Here is a 12,724-nt window from a genome sequence, read left to right on the forward strand (position 1 = left end):
CACTGTCAATTGCTGCAGTTTGATTTCAGTTTCTGTTAAAAATCTGCACCTTCCTTGTCATTTGAGGTTTGCCTGCTTTCAGCTTCCAGTTATTGAACCATAATGTTTCTGTCCGTAAGGCCCAAGAGTCCTATACTATCAAGTTTCCTTTCCCCAAGAAGGCAGTTATAGACTGCAGTCATGTCATTCCCATTGAATTTAAATCCAATTAGATTTAAAACTGTAGATCAGTCTCAAAAAACAAGCAATAAAAGGAGATTTAGTAGATAACCCAGCTGATCTCCAGGTCCCCAGCTTCCAGAGATCCACAAAGCTCTAACAAACCCAGCAAACTGACAGCTTGACTATTTTCCTGAGTACTGCCTGAACAGTACATCCCCTGACAGAGCCATAAACAATCTCTCCTAACATCAGGGCACAGGAATTGAACCATTTACATACTTGGTCTTTTGCTGACCAAACATTAAAAGCAATTGTTCAAAGAATGACAGCATTTTATCATTGTGTCAGAAAAGAAAGACAGATAGTACCCCTTCTAATCTTTTTTTATTAACTCTTCAGATTTTCTGTCTTCATTGTATTTCCTGTATATGCATGACAACAATAAAGCAAAATAAAAGCAAGACAATAGGCACTGCATGAAAAATTCTAGAGCACGTAAGCAGCTTCCTTATAGCACATGAGGTCATTTCCTTCAGAGACATTTTATCTAACCCTTTAAAAATTAGTTAAACTAATACTTTACTCTCCTGAGCCAAGTAATAATAAAAAGCCACTTTTTTGTGAAATACTTGGTCAGGGAATTGGTAATGAGCTAACCAACCTTTCCAGATCACTGGCTTAAAACCAAGCCTTGCTTGATCATGCCTTGAAGGCTCAGCTTTGTGATAAAAGTCTAATGCTCTGTGAAAAATAAAAGTGGATAGAGTCAAGTTCTTGGCAAGCTATTGCCCATCTCGAACTGGCACTCTTATCAGGCAGAAGTTTCATCAGAAAATACAAATATCCTCTGCAGCAGAATGACTGGCTTATCTGGGAGGAAGATCCTGCCTCTGGCGAATTTCAAAGTACTTTTTGAGCCAACACTCCTCCCTCAAAAATATAGGTTTAAGATGTAATGGCAAGGCATTTCTGTTTGTACTGCATGCCAAGCAGCACACTCTGCCCCATCTCTGTTCCACATTTGAATCTCCTGTTACTGCTATTCACTATTGTTCCAAAAAGAAATCTTCAACCTGTCACTGTCCTCTAACAATTTTTAAACTGTTTTCACAAGCTTGCTGAAGCAAAAGGCCCCTAACAAAGCCAGCACCCTCGTGCTGCTGAAACACCATCAGCACGCTCAGCAGCAAACAGCAAGAGACAAGCACGAAGCCAACACAACATTTTAGTATTGATTTCTCTAAGAAATTTAAATCCCACAGGGCATAAACATCAATTTAATCTGTATGCAACTACAAAATGGCCTCACTCCCAATGTTCCTTATTTCAGCCAAAACACTGCTACAACTGGAGTAAACACACACTCAGCAGCGCAGGCAAAGGCTGACAGAACAAGAATCCCCACGCTCCCAATAATTCACAGAAGTTTTGGAGAGCACAGTCACAAATGCCAGACAATAAAGGACAACCACTAGCGGGAAAATCTGTCACAGCCAGACACAAAGGCATCCCTGAAGAATCCCAAGGACCAGTGACATCCTGCCTTGCTAAGCAGGAGAGCTACTTCCTCCTCCCAAGCCAATATTTTGCTGTGGAGTAACAGCCTCAGGTGTCACCTTTGGGTTTCTGTGCCTCCATGTGACAACAGGAACAATGAAACACAACTGCTCCATGTTGTACTAAGTGATAGTTTGGAACAAGGGAAGTGGTGGAGTCACTGTCCCTGGAAGTGTTCAAAAAACATGTAGGCATGACATTTCATGAGATGTCTTAGAGGGCATGGTGGTGTTGGATGTGATGATCTTGGAGGACTTTTCCAACCTTAATGATTCCTTGATTCTATTTTCTGAGCATCCCTGACCCCATCAGACTGCCTTCCCTGCAGGAAAAAGCCCCACATTACTGCTACTTCCAGCCTGCTGAGAACAGCATCAGAAGAAAACACCACCTGAAGAAAAAGAAAATTCATCACCTTGGGGTTTACCCTCACCTAATCTTAAACTGAGTTCTTCAGAAATTTAAGTCCTCCCTCTATTTCCTGAGACATCAGGCCCAGCATGCTCTGGCATCCCTCTTTTTCTTCTTAGCACTGCAGCACTGCTGGGGTTTTTTCCCAAGAATGTGCCCCATTGAAAAAAAGTCATTCTTACAGCAGTGCAAAGCCCCAGGCATGTCAGCGTCACTCCAGCCAGCACTTAAGCACCAATACAGTCACTAGAATTCAAGGCACCAACATCATTTGTGAGTGATGGATTTATGTAAGAAACTATAAATTACACAATAATCACAGACACAAGGTTTTATGGACAAAGCCTGTGCTCATAAAATGTGGCACCTTCTACCCACCTGCCCTGCTGAGCACAGTTAGGTGGCAGAATCAGATTCCTGAAGGTATAAAGGTGACAACAGCGCCTTGGGCAATTGGAGTGTTAGTGCCTACTTACAGATAGGCACAAAAACAAGACAGCCCTGTCCAAGGTTAACAGCTTCAACACAGACCCCACCTCAGATAATCAGCCTTCCTACATGGCAGGATTTATTAATTGCTGCTGCAGCCCACAAAAGCTGACTTGACTCAACTCTAGCACACGTCTGATCCAACATGTGTTGACTCAGGGCTCAGGTTACCATTGTCATGAAGGTTCCTACAATCTAGAGCAGAATATAATTTAAATATCTACTGACTACATGTGATCAACACACAGCCCTGACCTATGTGCTATTTTCCTTCAGCATATGTAAGATACATCATGGCATATTTACTTCACCTATCAGTAAGGTGGGGGATGGATTTTGTCCCCAGAATTACTCAGTTTTGTGGGTTTTCACCAGGACAGCCTCACTAGGTCCAAGCAAGAACCATGGCAACATTCTCCAGCCAGTGTCAATTTTAGGATGAACTTTAGGATTGCTTGGTCAGGAACAGAAGCAACTCTGAAGTGATCATCAAGATTATTGAAGTCTATACTGGCAGATCAGTCCGTACCACTGACAGCTTTATAGCTGCTGTGACCACCTGTGTCACTGAGCTGCAGACACTTATTTCTCCATAAAGTTACCATGGTTTTGACTTCAGAGAGTCCCCTAACCATGCAGCAAGAATGACTCTAAGTCCAGCCTCTGAACTGCAGTTGTGAGCTTGGCTTTCCAAGGGGGATGGCTGCAAGCAGTAAAAGGAAGTGAAAAAATAGAAGGTGTTTATGATACCATCAAAATTCAGGAAAATAAAGGCAGAACAGCAAACCCTCACCTTATCTTCATGAATCTCTGAATGGGAGGATGTAAACAACAGGGACAGACCAAACTTCACTTGTTTGTTTCTAGATTCAACACTCAGTCCGCCCCTTAAGCACATAAGCAAAACAGGATACAGGGTGTTACTGAATGATTTCCTCTGAAACCTGATTGAGAAAGATTAGAGCAATTAGAACAGAGTGACACACACTTTGAAAGCCCTTAAATCACAATTAATATAAGGTTTAACCTTTCTCCTAAGGATCATCTGGTGACTGTGTGCCATTTTCAGAACAAGGCTGACACGTCCCAGCCTCAGAGACAAAATTCATGAGACAGAATCCCCTGCCCTCTACTGGCACCAAAGCCACACTGAAATCTGAGCTCGTGTCACAGGCAGCACAAACAGCACCTGAGGAGCTGCTTTAAGGGGTATTTTAAACCATTATTTGTCATTTATATCAGATTTATAATGTGCTGGACACATCCAACTGGGAAAAAAATCTCACATATAAAAAGCTCTTTCAGCATCATTGCACTCCTTCCCACAGCACCAGCTAGACTGAGGATTCAAAATACTGCTCCTTGTAAGATAATATATTCATTAACTGGGAGCTAATTCTGAGGGATTATCTAATGTTTGTCATGTTCACAGTGCATAACCAAGAACTCTATATGGCAGCTTTTATTTGTTTGTTTTTACAGAATTCTCTCTCACGTACGCTGCTGCTTTTCTGATTACAGCCATCCAAACTGCATTTGGCCCAAGAACAGAGAGGCAGGTTCAGAGCTGCCAAAATCATTTTCCAGCACCTTGGTGCCAGAGCTAGGGAAATTCTTAGCCAGGTTTCTGACTCATATGCACCACTGTGACAGCACCACACAAACCTCAGGGCACCCCAGCAAGGCATTTGTTGTGACTGACCATGCCACATCCATTTCTCTCACACATTGATTTAATGGGTGTCATCATAGAACCTTCCAGAGCTTGTGAGCACTTCTTACTGTATTCTCACATCAGTGCAAACAACAGCAACAAAAAAAAAGAGCCAAGATTTACCCTGCTGTGATTATATTTCTGAATGTAAATCGGCTTGATTCCTGGAAATATCAAAGTAAATCCCCCATGTAGGCAAGGCCTAAAAGGAATTGAATAAACACAAGGGTCCCAACTGCATATTTAATCCAAAAAATAAATAAGCTTTTAAATCACATTAAAAGGAAAGAAAAAAAAAAGTCAGCCTGAAAAACAGCAGCTATTAAACAAGAGCAAGTCTGGCAATGCTGGAGTAATTCCCACAGTGCTCATCCTTACCCTGAAACACATTGAGAACACACCCTGTTTCCAGAGCTGTCACACAACAAATGCAGATGTGAGCCTGCCATCACTACACAAACAGCAGAGTATGACATTTAAATAATACCACTAAGGAGAAGTGGGAGATGCACACAGCCCACACTATGTACAGCAGTTCCTTTTTAAAGCAACTCATCTGTTAAGTTACCAAATAGCTAAAAGGCTCTAGGGATGCAACAAAAAAGTATCTAATGTTCCAAAGAATCCATAGGAATATAATCCAATCACACCTGTCTCCTTTTCATGGTAGGCATCTACAGCATTTTAAAAAACACTAATGAAGAATTCTTAGAGCCTATTATGCCACATCCTAAAACAATTTGGATTTTTGGCTGTCCTACTCAGCCTAAATGTATTTACAGATAATTTATCCCCATTTGCTCCTGTGTCAGGGTTGTCTGATATCTCAAATAGTTCTTCTCACACTCTGGTGCTTGTCTAACCCCTGACATTTACAGACTGCAAAAGTATCCTCAGCCATGAGCTTTCTGGGCTATATAAGCCAAGATTTTGTTGCAGCAGAATCTAAGAATGAAGAATAAACAGGCATTTTAAACACAGTCTATTTGAAACTCTGCCTGTCGCCATAAATCCCCACAAATAAATACAGTTTCAACTGTATAAGAAAATATATAACACAAAAACCTTTACAGCATAAATTTATGAGGTGGTGTTGTCAAGCCTTGTGATTTGTTCCAGTATCTCTGCATTTTTTTCAACTTTCAGCTCCTGGAGTTCTCTCTTAAAAACAAACAATAAAAATATTCTGTCCTTCCTGATTATTGATAAAAGCCTGGGGGTAGGAATGACTTGTGAAGAAGGAGATCAGGATATAAATAAAAATACTATTATTTTTTAAAATAAAATATTTATTAAAAATCCTCCAGATGAGTTAATTCAGTGTGTTTAAGATACCACTGGCTGATACACTGTCAGAAAACATAAATAAAAATCTTACAGGCTTGCCTGTATTATTTTTGTAGAATTGTACATCTAGTAATGATCTGAACTCACTTCTCTAGATAAAATACTGGCTGACTTTTCTGTTCCAATGTGCTAAAAACTATTCAAATCATCAATTCTAGGAAGTTGGATCTCTGGCTTTCTAAACCACAAGATAGGGAAAGGGCTTCTGCCTTATTAACAGAAAACTGAGGTAAAGAGGTGTGTAACCAGCTGATGGCATATCCAAGAACTCAACATAGATTTCAGATTTTCTGAGTTAGAGTCTTGTGCTTCAGGCAGGCTTTTCTTCTTCTCACTTAACAAGCTAAGGCCAAACTCTTATTTAAAAAAGGACAATGCAGCTCAGAAACAATGAGACAGCAAGAATACTTGAAAAATAAGTCTTCTTAAAGCTAAACCTCCTTGGTCCTTCTAACACCTGCAAAAACTTGCACCCAGCACACCATCAATAATTTTTCCAAGAGACCAAACTCAGCATTCATACCAATTTCTGTATCCATCAGGCAGGACAGGAGTCACAGTGCTGACATTACTGCCTTTGGCCCCCAATGCCAGTAGTTAGTTCTCATCATACTTACAGACTTTATATCCCAGCTTTTCAGCATGAATCCTCTTGGCCATGAACTGCCCTTCAATCAGTGCCCGTATTTCTACTTCCTTTGGAAACCTTGGAACCTGTACCAAAGAGGGAATGAATTAACAACTCCTTACCCAGCACACACTGCCAAGCTGCAGAGCGGTTAATCAACTATAAACCTGCCTTGTGTTTTTATCTTTGCCTTCACCCTGAAGTCTGCTCTTATCTAGGCCCAGCTCTTCACTCATACACACAAGAGGGACCTAAAGACTCATGACAGAGAACACAACCCATATCCTCAAGGCTGTTGGCAAATACAAACTTGAAGTTGATGCACAATGGGAAGAAGTTTAGGGCAAGTTGTAAACTCTTCCCTAAGCATTTCCCATCACCAAGAGCTGCTTAGGAATCAATATCTCAAAAATATAAATTTAAAGCAATTATATAATATAAAGTTATATAAAATTCAGATGAATTAAGCAATGGTACAGAAGTCTAAATCTATGTCTGCCCAAAAGTGAAACCATGTAATCTTTTCATTAATTTATTTTGTTTCTATCTATAACACTTTTCTGTCCTTTCACCAATGAGGCAACAGAAGCAGAAGAATATTGAACTGCAAACAAATAGAGGGAATCCTTCACATGAAGTTGAGTTTCTCCATGCACTGCAGTAAGTGCCTACATTTGTGTAACAGCTAGAAGTGATTAAGCATTCATTCATTTAACAGCCAACACTTCAGAGAGTAGAGCTGCACTGCAAACACCAGATAGCATCAATCTCTGTTCACCCACGTGAGATCTGATCGACTGGGAGTCATGATTGATCAAAGACATCTCCTGAGTTTCAGTACCACCCAGAAAGCCAGGCATTTAAACAACAGCCATTCCTCCAAAAAAAAACCAAACAAAAAAACACAATATACAAAGAACTTTCCATAACTTAATTTCTATTTCATTCCACTTGGACTTGAGCCTGTGCTGACTTCAATACCATTATGTGGCTTGTAGATTACTCCAAGTCATGCAGGGCAGTAAAATGTGGTCTTTAAGTTCACACATATATAGACAAAATATTACAGCCCAAAGTTTCAATACGCCCTTATCTATGTGCCTAAAACTTAAAAAACAAGGCCTAAGTCACGTACATGTACTAAGTTCTCAGTAAGCTTAAAGTTAATCCTGTCTCAAAGACAGTGTTGGTTTCAGTAAATCCACATTTTCCAGTAAAGAAAGTAGACCATTAAAAAAATACCATATAAAGTTCTAGTTTAGACATTGCTCTGTAGATGCTCTCAAGCTACGGACCAAATAGTTCCTTATGAAAATCCTCCCAGGGATTTGTATCAATAAATGAAACTGGACAGCAAATATTTCAGACAGAAAGAAAAAAATATATAATGGCAAAGAGTTGAAGCCTTGACAGCACTCCTTCAAAGTTTGAGACATTAACCAGATTATTATTACCTTTTGGTTGTCTCTGTTGAATCTGTGAATCCCAACTGCTTCAGGAGTAATTTCCATCACATCAAAGTAGAAACCTGCATCAAGAAACATTAAAGATGTCATGTTTGCTCCCAGGCCCAAAGCTGGAACCTTATTTCTGCACACAGCTAAAATGATAATAGATGTTTATCATGTATTTAGACATATGAGTCACCACACAGCCTGTTTCTTTACTAATTTCAGTCCACACATCAACTTCTAAATGTTCTGAGCCATGTGGTGGGATTCCTGGGGCTCTCCTGTGCAGAACCAGGAGTTGGACTTTAATGATCTCTACCAACTTGGGATATTCTATAATTCTATGTTTGTCTCAGTTTCCAAAGTATGGATATTAAACATGCCAAACAATGTAATAAACACCAAGCCTACAGGAGAGGTTACATCCACCACAATACACACATTCACAAGTCACACAGCTAACACATAACTCATAGTAGAAATATTCTGAGTAAGTCATATGCAAGGGTGAAAAGAGAAAAAAAACCACACACAGAGAAAAAATGGGAAGTTGGTAAGAAGAGTACAGGAATATTGGAACATTTCATACCCTGGATTAGATTTCATGAGCTTATTAGAGAACATCAGATATTTTAAGTCACGAAGCAGAGCTGGTCTCTGAATAGTTTTGATGAGATCTGAGGAAATGCTGTAATGCTTTGTAGACTGCTAGACAAAGATTTCTTTGGGTTGGCCAGAAAAGATATTCAAGAAAGAAGACCAGAAAAAAAAAAAAAATGAGGACAGAAAAATTGAACAGAATAGCTAAGAAACTAAGGACAGTTTCTGAGGTTCTAACCTTGGAACAAAACTGTGCTGCCCTAGCAGACCTGGCAAAATAAAACCCAAAATAATACTGTGCTTTAGCACACATAACCTTTCTGGTTACACATTCTGCAAAGTTGCCAGCAAGCAACTCTGTGTGCCACAGATCTGCAGGGGAAGCACATCCCAACATTCCAGTCCTGACCTCCAAACCTCTGCAGAGGCCACTCCCCACACCCCAGGGAGCACAGGGAACAAGGAATAAAAGGGGGGCTATTTAACCAGCTATGCCTTTGCTTTGCTCCCCCCAGGCATTTAAATTATGGAGATTATTTCATTTTTTACAGATATACCAGAGGCTATTCTTGTACACAGATTACTGAGGATGACTTTCATGAAACACCCATTTTACAGAGGAGTGAGATATTCAAGTGAATATACTATAACACAAGCTTTAAAACTTTAAGGCGCTGTCCTGGTTCAGTAACAATATTTTCATCAACTTCCATTTTTTTTAATATTGTCTTAACTGGCTGACTTTGGGGTTTTAGAATAATTTCTTCCCATTTTCTAAAACACTAGAATTGATTTGTCTTTTAGTGAAAAGAGATTCCTGGTCATTTTAATACCCCACAGAGACTGGATTTGACAGACAACATAACAGAGCTTCTAAAAATGAAAAATCTAATCTTAAAGTGTCAAGAGGTTTTATCTTAAATTCACTTTGCTAAGGAGTGAACCCTTCTATAGCTTAAATATCTACATTTTAAAACTTTGCTGTCTATAATTTTCACATTAATTTTACCTATATCAATTCACACCTGAGGTGATGGTGATGATTTCATACCCTGCTCTGCAATGGGTCCATTTTAATCTTGATTAGACATGTGCTCACTTTTCAACAGCTTATTTCAGAGATATATATTAGACTTGTAAAATGTTAAACTGTGGGAGAGAAAATAATGAAAAACTTGAAATCCATGAGTTTAATAGTATTTTTAAAATATTTCCATAATCAGAATTTTGTTACATTTCACTTACTAACCATAACATGGAAGAAAAACCAGGGATGAAATGATTCTGTGACACACACTAGGGAAAATGCAGGAAATCCAGGCATCCCTTGACATCACTGCTTTGTACACATGCATGAACAAGATTCTAGAGCAATGACTGAGAAAGAAATAACATGGAGGTACTTAACTCACTTGGTTTAAGTCTTCAGAAAAAGAAATAAACTTTAATGAAAACCTCCTTCAGAAATTACTAGTTTTAAACATTCTACAGCTTAGATGTTACTAACATCCTTCCAACAACCACAGGAGATCCATAAATATAATTTTCTTAGTCAGTGAACATCGAAGGAAAACACTGTGATGACACACTTAGGTTGTCAACAGAGCATTTCCAAGTACACATTAGGAATTTCTCTTGCTCTAGTTAACTTGATTCTTGACCTTTACGATGACCCAGTAACAAGGAGGTACAACACCTACTGCAGAATGTGTCTAAGCAAACCCTCAAAGCCCCAGCCCTGATAAGGTTCATACCCAAGTTTCCACTGTTTCCAGCATCAGTTGATGATAAGGCTTTGGAGAATTCATCCCAGGAGCCTGAAGCACACTCATCTCTGATCCTCTCTCTCATCAGAGAGCCATTCTTAAAACTGAAACACACAAACACACCATATGCATTTTCCAAAACATTTAGCTCTGGATTTTTAAAGCATTTTGTTTACTTGGTATTGTTGTTTAGTTTATCAGCTAAATAAAGCTAGGCAAGTTAAAAGATGCAAACACTTCATTATGGAAAGAGATAGAGAAGGAAGAACAAGATAAGTAAAAGCTTTTCCAGGAGGTGCTGGGGAGCACAGTGCAGAGATGTGGGTATGCATTTCTCCAGTGAGTCAGGTTAGATCCATGGCAGGCCATGCCAAACCCAGGCTAGCTCTGCACAGCTGAGACATCTCCTCAGAGAGGTGTCCTGCCACCACTCACTCTGAGATGACTCTGCCAGGAGCAGCAGGAGTGTCCCCACGTTGCATCTATGATTTCAGGAACATGGTACCTGTATGGAACCAGCTTGGGTCCAACAAGAATTATGATGATGTCTAGCTCTGTGCCAGGATCTGGCAAAGGAAAGCACCACAGCCAGTTAACAAACCATGCAGTAAAATGTGCATCTCTTCATTTTTTATGGTCTTTGCATAGTTCATGCTGTCACCTTCTTTGTGAATATCACACTCCTGCAAAATACTGGACTTGTATGCAAGGGGAAGCAGTTTAGACACTCTCCAGCACAGAGTTATCAGAGCAGCTCAGCAGAAGAGGCACAGAAATATCAAAAATGAGGGCAAGGAAATCATTGAACTTGCTCAGTAGCACCAGCTGAAGCTATTTGAGTTTTCTATACAAATATCCTGTCTGGTAGCTCAGGCATTCATTCTCTACTGAGAGTCCCCTATTAACTCTAATATTCTAGAAATAAAGAGACCTTGGTGCCAAAGGGGCAGGGCCAGCTCAGAAATGACTACACAGAAGGAGCAGGAAGGATTAACTCAGCACTGCCAAGGCCACCACCAAACTGCATGTTAAGCTGCAGTGAAAGAACAGGAGCGTAACATTTATTCAGAAAAATGCCTCAGTATCTGCTTTCCTATTATGAACAGGTTGTTTATACAGCACTTTTACACAGCAAAAGTAAAGAAAACATTGGGTGGGAGAAAAACTCAAATGTAAATTAAAAACAAAGCAAACAAACAAACAATCCTACACAAAACAAAACATAACAAACAAAACCTGCTGGGAAATCACAAAACAAAACTCTAGTAACTTGCAATTGACATCTTGGTTTTGAACTCAACTTCATGAACACTGTTCCCACTGTCATTTACTACTGTGCAGGTGGGATTCAACACTACAGCTCCAGGGCAGACTTGAGCTTTGCTGAAGTTCTGAGTTTCAAGCATCTACAATCCAGGGCATTTAGACACAAAATTTATCTGTATATTACTTGCAAATACTTGACCTGGATTGGAAATTTTAATCCAGAATACAGTGGTTCAGTGAGGGCAAACACAGCTCCAGTCCACCTCCTTGGCTGGCCAGGGGCCAAACAACTCCCAAATCACAGCAGCCAAAAGCTCCAAGAGGATCATTTTCTCAGCTGGGTGTCCTGAGATCTCAATATTTTCCTGAAGCACAGCCTTAATGCATCCCTGAGCAGCACTGATTATGCTCCTCTCTGGAAAGGGAATCTTCACCTACTCCTTTATGCCCCCCTGGACCACTAGAGGAGCACAGAAGTTCCACAGCCTGGTGAGGCTCCACACATTTCACATTCCATCTCAGCAGATTTGTTATTCCTGCACATTAAATGCATTACCTGAGATACACAGAGAACTGGCTCTATCCATTCACCAGAATAATTTCAGCTTTCTATTGCCATGAGAATTTATCCTCCACAACTCTGCAGTTTCAGTTCCTCAGATTAAACAATAGGAATGCTATAAGGTTGATGGAAATGTTTCAGCAGTAGATTGCCATATACCATAGAGAATGCTGAATGTTCTATTCATTATCATCTCACAAAAGAAAGAAAAAGCACTAACACAGAGCAAGAAATATATGTTATTGATCCCAGATGTAAAAAAATAAATTATATTACCATAAAAGGGCCATATATGTTTGAGAATCAACAGGATTGCAGAGAATATGACCTTCTAAGGCAGGAGTTGGCTCTTGGATCCACAGGAACAATGTGTCACTTGTGCCAAGGCTAATCTGCAGGGGAAAAAAAATAATTGAAGCCTTATCACGATGTGCATGGAAAGCAATACAGAAATTAAATTAAAACCATTTGTTATTGCCACTAATTGTTTTTAAATTACACATTAAGTCAATTGGATTCGTGCTGAAGCTAGCTCTGACTTAGGCTGTCATGGCAGTGAAATACATACTAGGTGGAGACTTGGGTTTTAATGTCTGCAGTGTTAGTTAAAAATAGTCACAAGAGTTTACTTAAAATCTTTCAGGCAGCTTACAGATTGATAGAAATAGAACAAGCATGAATCCAATAAGCAGCAAATCAACACTAGCAGGTATATTTAACTGGCAACCTGCAGCTATTTACATTTCAGGTATTTCAAACATCCAAGGACAG

The 12,724-nt window shown here is 39.7% G+C and overlaps 1 protein-coding gene across 4 annotated transcripts in view; it reads right to left on the minus strand.

Moving 5' to 3' along the window:
- Positions 1–12,724, minus strand: part of XYLB (xylulokinase) — an 82,383-nt gene that overhangs the window by 49,380 nt on the left and 20,279 nt on the right. For all 4 annotated transcript variants that reach the window (XM_030971543.1, XM_030971542.1, XM_030971540.1 and 1 more), the window contains 4 exons: positions 12,230–12,345; positions 10,114–10,229; positions 7,763–7,836; positions 6,298–6,394 (listed from right to left, as the gene is read on the minus strand). In XM_030971543.1, the coding sequence (XP_030827403.1) occupies positions 6,298–6,394; positions 7,763–7,836; positions 10,114–10,229; positions 12,230–12,345 (403 nt within the window). The remainder of the gene's footprint in view (positions 1–6,297; positions 6,395–7,762; positions 7,837–10,113; positions 10,230–12,229; positions 12,346–12,724) is intronic.

The sequence above is a fragment of the Camarhynchus parvulus genome, chromosome 2 (assembly GCF_901933205.1).
Source record: "Camarhynchus parvulus chromosome 2, STF_HiC, whole genome shotgun sequence".
NCBI classification, from domain to species: domain Eukaryota; kingdom Metazoa; phylum Chordata; class Aves; order Passeriformes; family Thraupidae; genus Camarhynchus; species Camarhynchus parvulus.